This window comes from Peromyscus maniculatus, chromosome 2, assembly GCF_049852395.1.
Source record: "Peromyscus maniculatus bairdii isolate BWxNUB_F1_BW_parent chromosome 2, HU_Pman_BW_mat_3.1, whole genome shotgun sequence".
Lineage (NCBI taxonomy): Eukaryota > Metazoa > Chordata > Mammalia > Rodentia > Cricetidae > Peromyscus > Peromyscus maniculatus.
Window position 1 is genome coordinate 81,918,516 of NC_134853.1, and position 20,513 is coordinate 81,939,028.

General features: G+C 45.9%; 1 protein-coding gene across 18 annotated transcripts in view; it reads left to right on the plus strand.

Moving 5' to 3' along the window:
• Nucleotides 1–20,513, plus strand: part of Palm2akap2 (PALM2 and AKAP2 fusion) — a 477,882-nt gene that overhangs the window by 452,063 nt on the left and 5,306 nt on the right. For 7 of the 18 annotated variants that reach the window (XM_016003786.3, XM_016003788.3, XM_076564253.1 and 4 more), the window contains 2 exons: nt 15,415–15,593; nt 19,421–19,459. The exons of 6 other annotated variants lie outside the window; for them this stretch is intronic. In XM_016003786.3, coding sequence (XP_015859272.1) covers nt 15,415–15,593; nt 19,421–19,459 — 218 coding nt within the window. The remainder of the gene's footprint in view (nt 1–15,414; nt 15,594–19,420; nt 19,460–20,513) is intronic. 5 more of the 18 variants (XM_016003787.3, XM_076564254.1, XM_076564257.1 and 2 more) reach the window with 1 other exon arrangement.

Consider the following 20,513-nt stretch of genomic DNA (forward strand, 5'->3'; position numbering starts at 1 on the left):
CCCATCTCTGCCTTCAGACTCTCACTGTAGGGATATGGGAATACAAGTGTGCAATACTGCATCTAGCTTTTCACTCAGGTTCTTGGGATCCAAACTCGGATTGTCAGGGGTGCATGATAAGTAAAGTTACTCACCCAGGGATCTTTTAATTCTGATTTAACAGAGTTATTCACATTTGTCATAAGGATTTCTTCCCTGGGGAGACAAACAATTTCCACTCCCTCTTTATAAGCTCCCAAGGTCACCCATGAGTTTGTTGAGCTCATTTACAGAGCATGGGTGCGGGGTCGCTTACAGGAGCATATTGACCCCAAAGCTGCCACACTGAATGAAGTCTTTGCCTCACTTGGATGATAGCTTCCCCATAGCTGCGTAAATGGAGCTCCTCCTTTGGTTAACCTTCCCCAGCCTATATATTCTAGAGACTCCTGAGGCCTGGAGGCTGTGTGCAGAACTGCATACAAATGCCTGGGAGGGGCAAGAGGGAGTAGGGGGAAGCTCAGGTGAGGGTTCAGTGCCCCTCTCCACCCCCTGTTTCTCTGAGCAAACAGTCAACATACCCACTGGTGATGGTCTTCTGCAAGCAGGTCCAGCTTGTCTGATGCAGGTGGTGGGTGTTTTGTTTAGAGGACCATGTTCTACAAAACACTTCTTCCCTTTCCAGAGTTACAGCTTCCTTCTCCATATTTTCAACTTCTTGTTGTCATCGATGTTATTTGTGTGAGCTCTCTAGCTACACTGTGGAACCACACTCCTGTTTTCTTCATTAAATTATGTACTAGCATTAATTTCTAGGTGATCACCATTGTCCGCCTCTGCCCCCCCCCCCCAGCTCTGTTTACCTTTCTTGGTAAAGAGACCCTATCTGTGTCTCTGCTGTCTCTTGTCCACCTTGGTCTGACTCACGGTGGCTCCTCCCAGCTTCTGCAGGCATCATATATTTTTTTTTAGCACCACCTTATGACTCTTGGACTGAGTTGTTCAGGAAGGAAAGGGAAGGGAGGTGGGGGAGGAAGAGTACAGAGATTTCCTTGATGGGTTTTTAATTCCTTCTGGTCCCAGGCCAGGGCCAGCTGAGTGCTTAAGGCAAGAAAACTGTCAGGGAAAGTTTTTGTCGGTGGTTAGCCACAAGAACGTGGCTTTTCCTGACAATTCTCAGTTGTCAAGTTCACTTGAAATTGTTTTGGCCTGGGAGCAGGCTTGACATGGATGGCAGCTGAGCATCCTATCCTGGAGAAAAGCCTTTGTACCACTTGACTTCAGGCCCAGCTTGGGAGCTACGGCACAAGCAAGTGACGGTGATACCCAGAAGTTGGCAGCCTCGCTGACGGAGGGACAGTCTGTGAGCGTCTTGGTTCCTTCTGTTTACATGGAAGGCAGAGACCATGGTTCCCTCACAACCTCCAGTTACAACCTACTCTGCCTAACACTCCCCCCCCCCCCCATTGCATTATTTCATTATAAAACCTTTTCTAAAGTCCATACGGTCGATGGACAATTTGGACTATTCGGTCCGCTATGACAAAACACCTCGGGCTGAGTAACTTATAAACAATAGAAATTTGTTTCTTACAACTTTATAGACTGGGATGTCCAAGATTAAAGTGCTAGCAAGGACCCATATCCTGGTTTATAGATGGAACCCCCTCTTGATGACCTCATATGGTGGGAAAGAGGAAGACAGCTAGGTCCCTGTGGCCTCTTTCATAAGGACATTAATCCTATACATGTTGACTCAGTCCATCACCTCCCCAAGGCTCCCTCCTAAAAGCAAACATTGGTACCTACATTTCAATGGAGGCATGGGGTTCCCAAATAGCAGACCATGGCAGGGGGTATTTTGGATTCTCCACTCAGTCTCTCAATGGAATCTGCCACCATATTGACCTCAACTTTCCTTCTGCTGCATGAACAGTTGTTCTACGTGAGGACACAACATGCTGCTATTTGTCTGGATCCCCTACCTGATGTGCTTGTCAGGCTTCCCTACTAAGATTGGGCTTTCCTACAAGAAGCCAGGGTCCCAGTATGTTTGCCCCTTGACCCACAGCAACCTGGTCCCAGTTTCTCTAGAACCTTCTTCTGTGTGGATGCTGATCTCCTTCTCCATGTCTTATCCACACAGCATTCATTTTAGTCACTTTAAGAAGACAGTAATTGTGAGGTATGATACCAACCTTTAATCTTGATACTCAGGAGGTAGTAGCAGGAGGATCTTTATGAGTTCGAGATCAGCCTGGTCTACAGAGTGAGTTCTGGGATAGTCAGAGCTATGCTATGTAGAAAGACCCCATCTCAAAAAACAAACAAACAAAAAAGTGCCAGGCAGTGGTGGTGTACGCCTTTAATCCCAGTATTCAGGAGGCAGAGGCAGGCAGATCTCTGTGAGTTCAAGGCCAGCCTGCCCTACAGCCAGGGCTGTTACACAAAGAAACCTCGTCTGAAAAAACCAAAAAAAAAAAAAAAAAAAAAAAAAAGACAGTGGTTTATCTGAGTGTGTGTTCTACCCTGGTCTTGTTATTGTGTGATGCGCACAGACCCCGTTCCTTCATATTTATAGCCAGAATATGCAGGAAAGACACTTCTGCTTCCTAGAATTACAGCATGGATGAGGAACCAAAATGTAAGTGAATAAAAATTCACTTTTCTTTCTTTCCGTGCCTGGAAACCTCAGGAGTGTTGCTTGACCAGAAGGAAGCTGACACATTACTCGGGCAATTTGTGGGTTAGGACTTCTGGCTCTAACATGGCTTTTATGAATGAAAGATTGCTAGGTTTCTTCTGCACCGCTTCATGTTTCCTGCCAGAAGTGACTCAGTTGGTTTTCGGTGTGATTCAGATCAGATTAATGATATTAGGTGATGAAAAAATAATGACTTACTCCTTATCTGGTAGAAATCATGCTGGCCACATGCTGAATCCTAAGACCGCACTGAGAATGGGTGTGCTAGAGAAAGAGATGTACAAGTTCTTCCCACTGTTCACTAAAAAAAAAAAACCTCCATCTGCTAAGTATTGAAAAGATGTTTGGAAGGTGGTTTCCAGTCCTACTCTCCTTCATAACAGAGTGGTCAAGGCCTATAATTCCTGGGAGGCTGAGGCAGGGGATCTCATCATGTTCAAAGCCTGTCTGTGCTAGAGTGAGCTGGAGGCTGGTTTAGGAAACTTAACAAGATCTTTTCTCAAAATAAATAAGGAAAGGGCTGGGGGAGTTCAGTGGTAGAGCACTTGCCTAGCATGCACACGGCCATAGGTTCAATCCCCATACCTCAAAAAGGAGAGAAAGAAAGGAGAAGAAAAAAGAAGCCCCTTAAAGGTGTATGAGCCACATTTAAAGGGGAAACCCATCCGTTAGGGTAAAATACCCTTGAGGAGAGAATGGGGTGTGCATACCCAAACATCTTTAAAACTCAAGTGATAATTAAGGGCCCCTCAAAGTCTTTGCATATTGTGGATGCCAACAGACAGTTCTCAGCGCCTGTATCTATTATTAGGTGCCTGGGTTTCACTTCTAGGTTCTAAGAATGCGGGGGAAATTCGGGGAGGTGATGAGCAACTTTGTTTTCTTATAGTTCAGTTTTCATACCAGATATTGACTTGATAAAGCAAGCTGGATGGTTTTCAAGGTGAAGTGGTACATTATGGGAAGTGGTTAAAAAAAAAGTAGATGTGACCCTTGAGCCCTGCTGCTTGGATTACTCTTAATAGTAGGATGACAGGATCTTTATACGCCTTGCATAAAATGAGATGTAGACAGGCTTAGTGACATAAGTCTGAAATTCTAATGTTCAGGAGGCTGAGATGGGAAGATTACTGGGTCAGGCTGAACAACATAATAAGAACTTGTCTCAGCGTGTACCCCTACCCAAAGAAAAATTTAGAGGGAACATTGTTGTCAGTTTGGATTATAGTTCTGCATGAATTGATCATTACCTTAATATAGAAAGTATTAACTGGGTTGTTACCCCTTCCTCTTTATCATCTTCAAATATAAAGGAAAACTGTAGACAGAGAAAAAGTACTGATGAATGTTAGAATTCGTCTATGCAGTGGAGCCAGAGGAGGCCAAGCTTCATTGCCCCACTGGCAGCTGCTGGGGGGATTCTTCTAGACCGTAAGTGGAAGGCGGCTCTCAACCAGGAAATAGGGCAAGCCCAGTTTAGACGGCTCAGAGACGTCCAGCTGGCTGTGAGAAGCAGCATAAGCTTGATGTGGAATGGTCAACAGGTGCTTGGCGTCCATTGCTCTGTTTCCTGAACATTCTTTGCCGAGTAAATCTAAGCATGCTAGCTGCAGCTTAACAAGATCTTAAAGCAGTATGCAATATTAGTTACTTCATTCATATTTTCTCGTGTCACTTACTCCTCCCAGCAGTCCTTTATGATACCAATGATATGAAAACATGAGGCTATGTGCACAGATGTGTAATATGGATGTGTGCACACACACACACACACATAAACATTTTTTTTTTGAGACAAAGTCTTACTCTTAGTTCAGGCTGCCCTGGAACTCTATCTATCTATCTATCTATCTATCTATCTATCTATCTATCTATCTATCTATCTATCTATCTATCTATCTCTGTCTAAATACATTCATCCATTCATCTATCTATGTAGTTCTAGGCTATCAATGGCCTATGTGTGTGTGGTTTGCCGGCAGAGGTGAAGCAAAGCTACCCTGGTGACTTGGATGGCTCGTCGGTGTTTTCAGAACTGAATGTTAATGCCTTAGTTACAAATAGTCTAAATTGCTGGCACTATCCAGAGATTTGGGCAGATGGGGGCATGTTAGCTGTCTAGACTGGTTGCCTTGTGAGTTTTCTCTGCCACTTCCTTCATAAGGAAGACGCTTAGCCAGAGTTGGGTGCATACCCCTAATCTACAAAAGAACTGGATTAATCTGAATATGAGCTGGGATTCATCTTCATTCTTTTGACTGAACATATTTGGTGTCATGAAATTGGAGTAAGTGACATTTGGTCACTGATAGTCCTGGAGCATCACTTCTGCCTTCTCTGTTCTCTGTCCCTTTGAACTGCCCTGTATTTCACTGATCTGAAGCCAGCAAATGTCTTCCTTTTTGTAAAGTACCCACCATTTCAAAAGAAAGTGATAAGCAAGGCCCACATGAGTGCAGTGTTATTTTTGGACATCACTCTCAAAAGTTTTGAAAAGGGTAACTATCATGCTCAAACCTGTCATTCTCGATTCTGAGAAGGATTAGATTCCAGGCTATCCTCTGTGGCAAGCCTGTGCGTCGTCATGGCTTTTAGATAACACCATTTTGGAGAAAGCAAACCCTCCACTTCAGTTTAGTTCCCTCTTGTGGAAGCCAGTTCTTCCATTTTCAAGTTGTGTTAGCTCTTTTGCTGACTGATCCTGGGTATCTATCTGTTGGGAGGCACCACATGGAGTCCTCATTACTAACATGTGCATGGCTACTCAGTGCTCTGGGAATTAAGGCAACTTTTTCCCAGGGATCGGACTCAGCCACATAACAAGGAAAAGTCTACAGTCTGTATCTTACAAAGAGGAAGTGAATCAAAAGGCCTATTTCTTGCAAGATCCCTGTTGAGAAATATGAGCTAATCAAAGCCAGCTTGGGAGCAGGATGTCCCGACCCGTGACTGCTGGAGCCTGGACAGGATATGACTGCGACTCTTACTAGTCTTGTGTGCTTCCCAAGGAGATTGGCATTTCAGACGCATTTGATCTTTGTGAATAAGCCTCTACCGAGGAGACTGGGGGAGGGAGGGAGGGAGGCAGGAGGAAAAAGTGCCAGAGAAACCCAAAGAACCCATCTGCAGTCTACGTAATGCTCTTTGGCTTCTTTTGACCTTGAAGGTAAAGGTGGACATTTCCCAGAATTTGCATGCCTCTGGCATCAGGTCTCCTGGACAGCACCAGTCTCTTTCTTATTTCCCATTATTAAACATAAAGTCATATATTATACACAAGAACCAGTCAAGGAAGACAGGTGCTTTAAGGAGTTAGCTCCTTCTCTGGAGTCACATCTGAAGTTCAATTCCTCATTAACCGTGTGAATACTTTATTTCACCTCCACAACCTGTTTCCTCATCAATAAAAATGGGAACAAGATAGTACCAGCCTTACCAAAAACGTAAGACAGTGTCTTCTACATAAAAGGCTCCCAAGAATGGGGATTACTGGACTGGAGAGGTGGCTTAGTGGTGGAGAACACTTGTTGCTCTTTTGCATGACCCTGGTTTGGCTCCCAGCACTCACTCACATGTTGGATCATAGCCACTCAGCTCCAGTTCAAGGGGATCAAAAACCCATTTCTGATCTCTGCAGGTACCAGGCATGTACATGCTGTGCGTAAATATATGCAGCCAAAACTCTCATACACATAAGATAAATAAATCTTTAGAATTATTTTTTAAGGCTTATTACTGTTGATTTATGGTTGCTGCCAGGCTTTAAGAAAAGGCCTAGAGACGCCAACAGAGCCACCAATGAGCTGTTCTTTTGCAGTGGCCATGACCTTGAGTTAAATACTTGAACGTGCTTTATGAAATCACTTCCTTTTCTAGTTGAGAACTTCCTTAGAATTAAAGGAAGGAGTTTTCCATAACTATGTCAAAAACCAAAGGATGGCAGTCCATGCTAAAATGTCCTCGGTGACAGTGAATTTACCCATGATAGCATAAAAGCATTCCCTACCTCTTTAAGAGAGACTCTCAGAACGCACAATACCTTTAATCCCAGCACTCTTGAGGCAGGTCTCAGAGGCTTGCCTGGGCGACCAAGGCAAGTCTACCAAGGGCAGCCAAGGCTACACAGAGAAACCCTATGCTAGGAGTAAAAGCGTGTACCACCACCACCCCAGCTACCTTTCCGTTTCCTAATGGCGTCTTAAACCAATCATCTTCTTCAGAGAAACAGAGCTCCTAGGGTTCCACCTAGGGTTCCCTCCTAGGGTTCCACCTCCCTTCCAGCAAGGCTCAGAGTAGCCCCAGAATCAGCAGTTCCTTACCCGCCCCCCACCCCGACTTACTTTGAAGCAACCATAGTTGACAGTTCTTCAGACTTATTCCACCTTCCAGGGTGTTTCTTATTCCTGACTCTGCTTATGATCTAAAGTTCCCATCAACCCATTCTCCACGGGGGCCTTCAAAGGAAGAGATGAAAGAAGGAAGAGATGCTCATGGTGTGAGGGGTCACAGCGGGAGCCACACAAGCCCATGTATTTGGGGGGCTGCTGATGAGCAGGTCACTCATTCACCGAGAAGAAAGGAAGTGGAAACTGCAGCTCTGGGCTCTCTGGGGGACTTGTGAGTGGCCTTAGAAGCTTGCCGACTCACCCCCAAGCTGTGTGAAGAAAAGACGCCATTGACAGGCACAGGCCAAAGCACGTCATCTGGTGGGTGTTTTTGTTCAGTTTGGTTTGGTTTTTTAAATTTTGAGTGGGTGATAGCTTTTTCTCTTGGGAAATGTTAGAAACAAAGGATCTTTGAGTTATGACCACAGACTCCCCAGATAGGGTGGGATAATCACCCAGATTCAAACTTGGTTTACATATTCAGACAGCACTATCTAAACTCCTGGAGACTGCATCCCAGGCTTTCTAGAAGTGAGGGATGGTCCTGAGGAAGACTTGAGTTGGTCAGGGATGACATGCTGTGTCCCAGTAGACACAGCCTTCCGTGCATTCTGCGTGTGAGTGGGAGGAATTACAGATTCTTTTCTCTGCCCCCAGTCAGTGCAGCCTACCCAAGGGAAACCCCAAAGCACAACCAAGCACAGAGGTCTTCTCTGGACCAGAAAATGCTTTAACTATTTCTGGTACTTAGATAGGAAACACATTCAGACTTCCTGGTTGTCTTTGCCTCTCTCTTTTGTCTTGAGACAGCATTGGCTAGTTCAAAGGGAAATTCTAGCGCCCTTCCCTTCTCAGCCTGCCTCTCTATACTGCAGCTGTGAGTTCTGACATTTGTAAGCTCGTTGCTTGTGTGAAGGTTAAAGTGGGCAGGTTGATCCATCTATTGCTGCATAAACTAATTATATTTAAAACAAGTATTTCCAAGCTGAGTGGGATGGAACATCTTTGTAATTCCAGCACTTGAAAGGTGGAAGCAAGAGAATCAGGAATTTTAGGTTCTATGAAACTTTCAAAAGAAAGAAAGAAAGAAATCTGGTTTATTTTACATTTTAAATTCATCTGTGCTGAGGCAGATGCATTTGGGGAGGCTGAGGCAGGAGGATCACCATATATGGCTGAAAAATGAGGACATGGTTACTTCAAGGTATGGCTGAGGAGAGGGTTTTTAATTGTAGATATGAGGGAGAGGCACCTGGAAGAGTCCAGATTGAACATGGTCATTTGACTGGAGTGGGCCATGGGGAAAGAGAGAGACAGACAGAGAGACAGAGAGAGAGAAGGGCAAGAGAGATCCAGAGCAGAGCCAGCCAAGAACCAAGGGAGCAAGCAAGCCTTCGTCCAAAATGGTTGAGTTATATAGGGATCAGAAGCTGAGGGACCAGAAGCAAAAGCCCCGCCCCTTGGAGGGGGAGGTTTAGGGAAGGGGGCGGGGTGAGAAGTGCCGGGTGGAGCCACAGGTACCGAGTGAGACTTGTCCCGGGTTTCTTGACCTAACAATGTCAATATAATCACAGTTTTCAGAGGTCAGGGCTTGGCCCTCCTTAGGGAGGCTATTCTGCTGCTGACCAGACAGTGCTGTCCATCTGGTGCTGACTGATTGTGAGCCCCACGTCTTTCATGTTTGCCACAGCTCATGACTGGGGAAGTAGTACTTGAGCCTAGGAGTCTGGGGATGGAGCCCAGGGTCTCACACATGCTAAGCAAGCACTCTGCCACTGAAGCTACATACCCAGCCCCTCCCTCTTTTTTTTTTAATAAATTCTCACTGTGTTAGTACGGGCTGGCCTTGAACTTGAGAGCTTCCTGCCTCTCCTTCCCTAAGGATAGGATTACAAAAATTTACCACCACACCCAACTTACTCTCAGTACGTCCGCTTTTGTGGGCTGCTTTTTCTTATTTCCCCTTAGCTGTTCCTCTAAATTCATGGCTAAAACATGATTGATAGTGACTAAATAATACTCCATGACTCCATGAGACCAGTATAATTGTTCTTCCACAGGTAAATAAATTGGTTTAAACATAAAAAAGTAAAAAACAAAAGAGGAAATTCTGGTATACAGCTTTATGCCTTTGCTTAGATATTAGCTGGACCTGTGCCAAGTCTTGTCTTGGAGTTGGTCAGCTAGTATACATTAGAGAATTGTATTTCATGAGATATTATAAGGTTTTCCTTCTGAGATTAATAGGAATTCCGTGAAGCAGGGTTCTCCTGTGAAATGAATTTGAGTGATCTGTACTCCCACTCATGGATTAGAGGTTCACAGCCATATCAACACAGAAACTAGAAGTCTTCTCATAAAGGCTCTCCCACACACCAACACACATTTTAAATTATTTATTACATTTATTTATTGCATTTATTTATTTGCATATATGTCTATATACTGTCTTAGTTAGGGATTCTATTGCTGTGAAGAGACACCAGGACTAAGGCAACTCTTATAAAAAATTTTAATTGGTGGCTTGCTTACACTTTCAGATGTTTAATCCATTATCATGGCAGGAAGCATGGCTGCAGGCAGGCAGATAGACGCTGGAGCAGTAGCTGAGAGCCACAACCTGATTAACAGGCCTAGAGAAAGACCATGGGCTTGGCGTGGGCTTTTGAAACCTCAAAGTTCCCCTCCAACAAGGCCACACCTCTTAATCTTTCTAATTCTTTCAAATAGTGCCCCTCCCTGTTGAGTGAGCAAATATATGAGCCTATGGGAACAATTCTTACTCAGACCTCCACATAGACACATATTTATTGTGTGTTGGTATGGGTGGATGTCTTAGTTAAGGTTTCTATTGCTGTGAAGAGACACCATGGCCACAGCAACACGTATAAAGGAAAACATTTAATTGGGTGGCTTACAGTTTCAGAAGTTTAGTCCATTATCATCGTGGTGGGACATGGCAACATGAAGGCAGACATGGTGCTGGAGAAGGAGCTGAGAATGGAGAAGGAGTTACATCTTGATCCTGCAGGCAACAGGAAGTTAGCTGAACTAGGTATAACTTGAACATAGGAGACCTCAAAGCCTGCCTCTACAGTGACACACTTCCAACCAACAAGGCCATACCTACTTCAGTGAGTCCACACCTCCTAATAGTGCCACTCCCTATGAGCTTATGGGGGCCAGTTACATTCAAACTACCACAATGGCTGTGGGTGTGAGCATGCCATGATGCACAGGTGGGGTCAGGGAACAGGCTGCAGGAGTCAGTTATCTCCTCATACTATGTGGATCCCAGACGTTGAACTCAGGTCCTTAGGCTTGACAGCAAATGCCTTCACCTGCTGAGTCGTCTTGCTGACTCCTTTTTTAACCCAGTGTTTGACAAGTTTGCTTGTGCAATGCTGTTGATTTGTTTGTAACACTGAGGATTATTTCATCTAGCCAAGATAGTAGGAATCAATCCGGCCATGGGAAGCTACCTGCCCTCAATTACCTTCAAAGTGTGAGGTACAAATTTACTCCATTATTTTAGGCAAGGTTATGTTTATGAAATAAGTTGGAAATGTTTCCTTTCCTCCACTCAGGACCCCAGGCTGATTTTGTCCTGTTGGTTTCTTTGTGACAGCTGCAGAGGTCACACTGAACCTGTTCCATGCTTTGTAAATGTCAGTCCCAGCCTTCAGCCTAAACCAACACAGGCCCACCCTGAGTTCTGCCTGGCATGGTCTGCTCTTGTTTCCCAGGGATCCAGACTGATCCTTCAAGAGGGCCATTTTGTGAGAAGGCCCATTCCAGAGACAGTCTGGATGGCAGAATGCTAATCATAGACTAGGGAGGCCATGATCGGGTGTCATCAGGTACTTGATCATTCACCAAGTGAATAGACAAATTCAAGAGCTCATCCCAGGTTTGATGGGCCAACCTGGGATGAAAGTGGGGGATACTAGAGCAGTGAGATGTATACCACAACACCAAGGATAGTTAACACTTTGGGGATTCTATTGGGGTGTATCTCCTAGGTCACAGAATTGGGAGGACCCTTCTGAGAGAGGCCATAGATTAATGTGACTGACTGCCCAGACATGTGCACAGACCATATGCATTACAGGCTTGTAATGACCCCATGAACCGTGTGGTGCGGGAAGGAGAAGTACCAGAAATTTCCCATCATCCTTTGTGAGAAGTCTTTGACACTGAACTCAGGACCCTGAGGAACAAACAAGTCAGCTGTGGGGCAGTCCCTCTCCAGCTTTTCAGTGGCCTGTGCGACTCCTAAGGTTGGATTCTAAGGCATGGCTTGAACCGTTCTGTAGGGAGGATGCTTGGCAGTCTTAGGATCCAGCATAGAAGGCTGACCAAGGGATTGTCTTGTGAAAAATGCCAAGGCTGATGACCAGAAGCCTGAGGACGAGACACAGTTTCTCCTTTGTCTCTGAGGCCTGTGACAGTCCTTCCTCGGGCTTGAATATTTGAAGCCTCTTCTGTCAATTACCCCTCTTTGGAGACTGTTCCTCCCGAGCTGCTAAGCCAGCCTTGCTTCTCACACGCCCTCTAGTGACTATTGCTGGTATTACTTCCTGCTCCAGGAATGGGTCTTGTTCCGCTAGACTATGGGATGACCAGGCTGTCCTGGAACTTAACGGTGTAGCATGGGCTGCTTCGAACTCATAAAGATTCTCCCTGACTCTGGCTCCCAAGTACTGAGATTACAGGTATGAGCCACCACACCCACATCCTAGACTGTTTAATTATACGTGCTTTGGAGAAGGCATTTGACCTTTTTCCTGGGATTTTCTTGGGATGGGGGGGGCTTGATCCTAGCATACAACTGTTTTCTAAGGCGATTATGCACATTTTACAATAGAATTATGGGCTTATTAAGTACACATTGAATCTTACCTTGTGCCTTATTCTCCTGGGATCCAGGGGTCAGGACAGAAGAAGCTCCAGGGTGAATCAAAAGGATTCATAGACGATTGCAATGATCTGTGTCTTCCTGTGATTTTACAGCTTATTTGAGATGGCAGGCACTTCAGCAGCTGGAGATGATACAGGGCACTGTAAGAAAATGGCTTTCACAGACCTGTAAATAAAATCTTGTCTGGCGAAGATGTCAGTGTGAGAAACAGAAGCTAGACGTAGACTGTTTCCTCTGCTTCCTAGACATTTACTGTTGGAAGAGGGATTGATGGGAGATGATCTGGACACTTGAGAAGTCAGCTGAAACAATAGTCACCAACCTGGCAATGTGGTACCTAGTTCTGGTTTTATGGATTTGCACAAATGGTGTGTAGAACACCCAAGGAATTACACCTTCTCACCTCACAGTTGCATTATTCCTTCAGATTCTGGTCAAATAGCAGCTGCAGCCACTAAATGCTTTACTAAGAGTAAGTAACTGGCCCAGAGCTATTTGGCTGGTAAGTAGTGGGTCCAGACTCCAGCGTACTGGCTCTAGAGTCTAGAATCTAGAGCATGCATGCTTACCTCTCCTCTGTACTGTTTATCAAGGCTTCAGTTAAAAAGACAGTCGTGAGTCTGGGACCGTGGTCCAGGTGGTAGAGAACTTGTCTGGCATATATGAAGCTCAGAGTTGGATCGCTAGTGCTACCTAAAGCTAGATGTGGTGGTCTATCTCTATAATTCCAGCACTCGGGAGGAGTATAAGTTCAAGATTATCCTTAGCTACATACAGCGTTCAAGGTCAGCCTAGGCTACAGGAGATGTTGTTTCAATCCCTGTGTGTGGTGTCGGTGTCCCACCTCCCCCAAGCCCCACTTGCGCCTCCTCCCGACAGGGTTTCTCTGTGTAGCCCTGGCTGTCCTGAAACTCCTTCTGTAGACCAGGCTGGCCTCAAACTCACAGAGATCTGTCTGCTTCTGCCTCCCAAGTGCTGGGATTACAAATGTGTGCCACCAATGACTGGAGAGATGGCTCAGAGGTTAAGAGCACTGGCTGCTCTTCCAGAGGTCCTGAGTTCAAGTTCTAGCACCCACATGGTGGCTCACAATCATCTATAATGGGATCTGGTGCCCTCTTCTGGCCGGCAGGCATATATGCAGGCAGAACACTGTTACATAATAGATATATATTTTTTTTAAAGTGTGCTGCCACCACCCAGCTTCAAAAATCTTTTTTACCTAAAAACTCAGTAGTAAATTTTAGAGCTATATCCTCAGTACTCAGGGCTGAAATGACCTTAAGCCTAGAATTAATTTTTAAAATTCATCAAGTCTTCAGATGGAGAGATGGTGGTAAAATCTTGGTATACGTTTGTCTAGATGATGTTTGTGACATGCATGTGGTCTTTACCATCTTACCTTATTTCCATAATTAAAGAGCAAAAGATATAGCTAATGAATTTGAAGACTTTGAAATATTATTTTACTGTTAGCATATAAAGACTCTTTATCTCACTTATGCAGATAAAAGCAATGAGTTTCAATAACTTATTATTGTAATTGTGGCTGTGTAGAGGAGAGAGCTCTCTTCTCTATGCTAATAGCTACTTTTCACCTAATCCTCAGTGTGATTCCCGGTCCCATGTCTGCCCTCACTCCTTAAAATCAATACAATGAGTTAGAAGAGGTCACAGAAACCACTCCTTCCAAAATGCTCATTTTCACAAACATGGAAATGAAAGCAGAGAGAATTGGAATGATTAGCTCAGGGTTGAAGTGGAGCTTTTAAAGGAGGACTGTTTCCAAACGCCTGGAGGGTTCAAGGAAGAGGAAGAGTTAAAAACCCAGGCTTTTACCAATGGTGGTGCACTCGGGAGGCAGAGGCAGGCTGATCTCCCAGTTCGAGGCCAGCCTGGTCTACAGAGCGAGTTCCAGGACAACCAGGGCTACACAGAGAAACCCTGTCTCGAAAACAAAACAAACAACAAACAAACAAACAAACCCTGGGCTTTCTGGCTCCATACATGCCAGCTCCCCTCAAAAGGAGAGTGTGGGGGTTAAAAGCTGCAGCCCCCTGCCTCCCTCCCACCTCCCAGAACCCGCTCTCAGCCTCCCTGCAAACCTTTCTACATGACGGGTGTCACATTAGACATCTGGGATGCGAAGTGAAGAAAAGGTGAAGGAATTGGGACTTCACCCCAACTTTTGGATATGAGTGGACCCCTTTATTCAGTGTGTTTGCTGTATATTTCTTGTCACAGACCCCCAACCGTGTCATCCACAGAGGCCGTCATAAGAGAACAGCCCCCCTATTGCCCCCTCTCAGAGACGCGTCTTGTGGCACTAAAACCCATGCATGTCTTTGATCCAGAAGCAAAGGCCAGACCTTTCCCACCTGCAAGAAGTGCTTCTCTGGGGGCCGAGGTACTCAGATGGTAGAGTGTTTGCTTGGGTTCAGTCTCCAGCATTGCAGAAACCAGGCATTGTGGCTAAGCGTGGACTCCTAGCCCCCGGAAGGTAGAGGCAGGAGAAGTGAGTTTTGAAGCCAGTCTGGGCTATTATGAGTTCAAGGCCATCCTTGACAACATGAGATACTGTCTTAAACAAAGTTTGTTTCCAAAGTGCCAACCCTTCTCACATCCTGCTGTCGTGGTCTGTGACAGAATGCATGTCCCTTGGACATTTGGAGCCCTCGTCTGTCTGTCTGTCTGACATATGTTTTGGAAGGATGCTGACAGTTTTAGAGAATGTGCCTAGAGGCCCCACGCTACTGTTTAATTAACCACTACTCTAATCTCTCTGTCTGACAACTCCCAAGGGGCAATCCCAAAAGCCCTTTCTGACCTTTCCGACTCTGTTGTCATCCATTCCAAAAAGTCTAGGGGCGTCTTTGGGCCTTTAGCAGGTAAGATAAATGCAAAAAGCTGCCCAATTAAGACTGGTGTCTCCTGGGAATCTGGAGACTCCTTCTCAGTCAAAGACTTTGTTGTCGCAGGACAGGTCAGCTGGTAATTGGTTACCTCTGATGAAGAGGGCAGAGGATGTCAGGATCATGAGTGGCCTTGGGTGGTCTTCATAGAATCTCAGCTTCCTCACCTGTAAAAAGCTGATCTCTATGGTGCTGCCACCTCTTATGATATGATCTCAGAGAATTCATGTCGCCACAGCCTTGGAGTTAATGTCCTATCTGTCCGTCCATCCATCTGTCTGACATGTTGCAAAATGCCTGCCGCGCCTATTTGAGTTAACTGACTCTTTAGATCTGGTGGCTCTGAGATGTGTGTTGAATGTTTGATCTTGTAATGAAACCCTTCTGCTTAACCATGACTCTGTTCTGCTCTTGATTTTGCAAGTGTGTGTGTGAACCAGTTTCTTTCTTTCTAAAAGCAGTGCTGAGCGGACAAGCTTAGAAAGGGTGTTTGTTCTCTTCATGTTGTTTCAGGGAAAATAGAGAAAGTCAAACCTCCTCCATCCCCCACAACTGAAGGTCCCAGCTTGCAGCCTGACTTAGCCCCTGAAGAGGCCGCCGGAACCCAGCGGCCCAAGAACCTGATGCAGACCCTCATGGAAGACTATGAGACACACAAATCTAAAAGGCGCGAGAGAATGGATGATAGTAGTGTAAGTTTTTCCTCCTTTCCTTTCGCTTTTCTGAGGGTGACTGTCAGCGTGCTATGCTTGCGTCCTAGTTCAGACCTGGATGTGTGTGCATGTGTCTGGTTGTCTTGCATCGTGGATCTGAAACTTATTTTTAAACGAGTGGTTTAACGTACCTTGGGGGGTCTTGTTTTGTATCTCAAAAATGTCTGTCATCAAGAGCTGGTCGTTTGGTGGCTAAGTCAAGCTTGTGGTCGTGGGCAAGTCTGGTACCCGAGTTGGTGGGTGTGGAGGGAGATAGTGTGTCTGTGCCCTGCAGTAAAGAAAAGTGCACACTCTCTGGGAGCACCCCCAGGTTTCAGAATCTATGCTGTGATCAATCCTTATGTGTTGCACACTGCTCAAGATACTAACTGTGTTCGGGGCTCTTTGTGAGCACAGTCATAGAGGAAAGAGCCATTTTAAATGACAGCCAAAAACCACACAACTCCCCATCTACCTTCAACCCCTAGAACTGTGCATGTGCTGGTCATGTGCTCTATGAAGGAAGTCATCTGCTCTGTGGAGTCCTTGTCCAGTAAAAGACTTATGAGGTATGCTGAAATATCCCCCACAAGTCTGGGGGCAGCCCTGGGGTTCATACAAACACTTGAGAGTCTCTGGCATCAGTATTTATCTCATCAAAGTAACACACACACACACACACACACACACACACACACACACACACACACGCCATTACACTGAGGTCACGAATAGCTTGGATTGACAACTGCCTAGTTTCTGCCTGTTGTCCCGGTGTGTTTATATGTACAGCATCCCCTCTCACTCTTCAGAGCGTCCCAGTTTGGATAAGCTGTGCAATCACCCTCAACTCAAATGCAATGTGATTCACAATAGGAAGTCCCTGCCAACTCAATGCCTTTCATGTCCTGGCTGGATAATCCCAAGTTCAAGGGTTTCTGGAATGAATGCCAAATGCTGAAGGCTTCTTTCCAATCCGAGAGATAAAGAGAAGATGAAAGCACACACATCCCTCTGCCTAAGCATGAAGGAGCTCTTGCTTAGCTGCCCTGCTGAGGCCAAGGGCCCTCTTTGGATGGAGGCCTGCCCTGGGTAGCTGCTGCAGCCGGTTGTACTGGGTTTCACCGGGCAGCTGCCAGCAGCAGCTTGCGTTTACTAAGTCATGGGAGCAGCCCTATTATTTGGGCAGTCCCTCTTTCGGTGTTGTTGGTCACAGTCTGAAGTGCAGTCTTAGCAGCACACGGTTTCTTCTCTCCCCGTGATTCAAAAGTGTACATCGGCGGCTTTGCTGGAAGCTAGCCCAAGAGACATGGACCGTTCAGTGGTGACCCACACAAATGCTTCCTAAGCGCAGTCTATGTTTCTTGTGTGTGCTTTTTGCACTGGGGTGCAGATGTTTCGTGAGGGCAGCACATGGCCGTGCCTGGTGGCACAGGTCTGTAATCCCAGACACTGGGAAGCTGATGTAGGAAGATAACACAATCAAGGTCTGCCTGGGACAGTGGAAGGTGATACTCATGTCATAGGCAGAAATCTAGACCCTTCCTTCAGGCACGCTGACATTCAGACACCCACCTAGGGAATGCCAACCAGAGTTTCCTCTTTGAATGAATGAGGCTGCTTGGAGTCAGCATTCTAAAGTACTAATGACCTCCTGTCTCTATTCCACTTAAGTAAGCAATCCAACATGTCAGCTAAGGAAGAAACCTACTAGTGAATCAGTTTATTTTTATTATTATTTAAAGGTGGGGTGTCTTGAGCTTTTCCTGGTATTACAATATAGTAAAATCTGTCAATTGTTGAAAAATATTTAGAGATAGGACAAAAAAAAAATCTATCCAATCCCTTGTACCCTCCTTGCCCCCTTTTAAAAGAGAAAAAAATATCTATCCAATCCCTTGTACCCTCCTTGCCCCCTTTTAAAAGAGACCCAAATCTCAAAAACCCATGCTCAAATTGCTTCTTGAGAAATTATACAGGCATCATCCAAAATTGATTTCCAAAGCACCCACTAACCCTTCTAATGCAGGGCACCTTTGCACTGTCCTGTGTAGAAAAGAACAAGTGTTCCCCCCTCCCCACAGCTGGTCCCTAGCCCCATCTCCATTTCTCCTTGTCTCGGGTACCGGGATGATAATAAGGAGGAGATGGGTTGCTTGGCAACCGTTATATAGCTGGCTCTCCTGTCTCTAGGAAGCTAATGGTGATTCTGGTCAAAGCCATGCAGCTCTGTTCCCCTGGCCCCATTCACACACATCGTTCGCAGGGTGACCCGTGGTTTCTTGGATTTTCTACCCTCCATGAGCCTCCCATAACTCGTGCTGGTGTTTTCAGTTGCGGCATCACCCTTGATAGCCTTTCTGTATGCTCCTTTGAAGACTAGAAGCCACGTCAGAGCAGTGGTGGTCTCTAGAACCCTAGCCATGGTTCAAGGACCTGCTTCCTCGGTCTCCGCACTTGATAAAAAAATCAAGGCTAAGGACTTACCTTATTTCATAGTGTGCCTGCCTAGCATGATGGAACCCTGTGTTTCATTCCCAGCACTTCATAAGCTGAGCGTGGTGGCACTTAACCTGTAATCCTAGCTCTCAAGAGGCAGAGGCAAGAAGATCAAAAGTTCAAGGTCATCTTCTGCTACATGGGGAGTTTGAGAACAACCCGGGCTAGAGACCCTGACTCAAAATATAAATAAATTAAAAAAAATCGTATACAAGATAAGTTGACTGGGTCCTGAATGGTAGAATCCTTGGCCAGAGAGGGATGTGGAAGCCACACTGCCTTTGGTGGCGTTTGTCATGTTTCTGAACTATCCTCTCCTGCTAGGAACAAGGGGGTTGTTTGAGGGCTCAGTTGATGACAGGTAGATACTGAAACACTGAGCCTTTTGGGAATGTCTGGGAGGCTCCAAGTCAGTGACAGGAAGTTAGTATCTGTGGATGACCTCCTCTGTTTAAGGGAAAAAAAGCTCAGACAGAGAACATGACAACTCACTATTCAAAGGTTCCCCCCCCATCCCCCCGTCCCCCGCCCCCTCCGCTCAGAACTCGGGCGGACGACTCGTAGCAGTCTTCACCCACCTGGACTGGCGACCTTGTTCTGTGTTATCTCCAGGAACTAAGAGACCATTCCATTTCCACACCAATCCTAAATATAATCATCTCAAATGAATCTCCAAGGACCATCCCAAGCTTGGGCTCTTAACCAGACCCACGAGGTTCTGATGAGGGCAGCTGTGGTCTCCTTAGTGAGATAGTACTGTCCTCGGGGCAGGTTTAGAGAACCTGCCTCTACAAACCTGCTCCCCCCATTTCTTCCCCTTTCCCTCCATGTCCTCCTCTCTTCATTCGATTAATGGGGTCTTACTGTAATGACACAGTGGGGTACAAGACTGTTACAGGTTCAGAGAAGCCCACAGGAAAAGCAAGGGCTATTGGGTTACAGAATCCATCAAATCCAGAATGGCCGCCTAGGTCCTTGCTGGTGGGCAGCTGGTTGGACAATGGGGGAGACGAAATCTTGTTAATTCAGTGTGCAGAAAATGAAAACAACAACATCTTGAATTAACAAAGCCTGGCTTATCTGATATTTTTATTAATGAGTAATAGAGTATCTACTTGCCTCAAGAGATACAGGCTTCTTTTAAATAAACAAATATCAGATGAAGCAACTCTTGCAGAGGTTATGTAATGGCACCTACCCGCAAGCCTCATCCCTCCTCCTCCTCCTCCTCACTTCTGGCGTGATGCCAGTGCCCAGCCGCCAGGGGAGGGGAGTCTGTGACTGTGTCTCTGCCATGTACTAACCCTGGTTTTTTCCCTCTCTGCCAGTACACCTCTAAGTTACTGTCTTGCAAGGTGACTTCCGAGGTACTTTTCAACTTGTCTGTCTGGGTTCTGATGCATGCTTGATCCTGGTGCACACTGTCATGGTCTGCTGTCTCCTGCCGTGTTCAATAAGAATGGAGAGAAAAATGCCTTCTCTCCACGTGTGTTTTCTGCCTGGCCTTTCTGACTCAAATGCTTGGAGTCCACACAACAGTGAACACTGCTGTGCTGTGCTGTACTGTGCTGGGAGGGAAGCAGGGGTTGGAGAAAACCTTTGTCACCCATGGATCTGGAAGACGTTGAACTAGAGGGCAACTGTTGGCAGGCTGTGTAGACTCCTTTTTTTTCTTCAGGCACACGTAGCAAATATATTCTGGTCTGGTTAGCACACAGTGCCACCGCTGCAGGCTGAGCCTGTGATTCTGACTAGTCCTCTATTAACCGTAACACGATTCCCAGAGAGCCCGGCTCTATGAATGTAGGTGACTTATTTCAAAGGCAGACCATCCCAGCTCCCCCTCCTCTCCCCAATCTTGGGACCTGTATTTTTGTTTTGGAAGCTCAGCCGAGCCGTGGTCCAAACCATCTCCTTCCCCAGACAACTTCCTTTTACACAGATTTCACAACTACGTGTGCTGTAAGAATACGCAATGCTATTGGGGCTGGAGAGATGGCTCAGTAGTTAAGAAGGCTGGCTGTTCCTGCGAGGGTCAGAGGGAGTCTGTCGTCTAGCATCCACATCTGGTGGGTCACAATCTCCCATGACTCCAGCTCCAGAGGATCGGACGCCCTCTTCTGGCCTCCGCAGGCACCTGATGAGTGTGTACGTACATACATACACATACACACATATATGCTCACATACATGCACACATGAGCTTAACATTTTAAACCATTTTAAAATACAGCATTACACACACACACACACACACACACACACACACACACACACACACACACACGATAGGGATTGAATCCAGGACACATACACATTAAACAAATTAAAAAAATTTAAAGCCCAGCATAGTGGCACATGACTTCAATCCCAGCACTTGGGACGCAGAGGCAGGAGCATCTCTGTGAGTTTGAGGCCAGC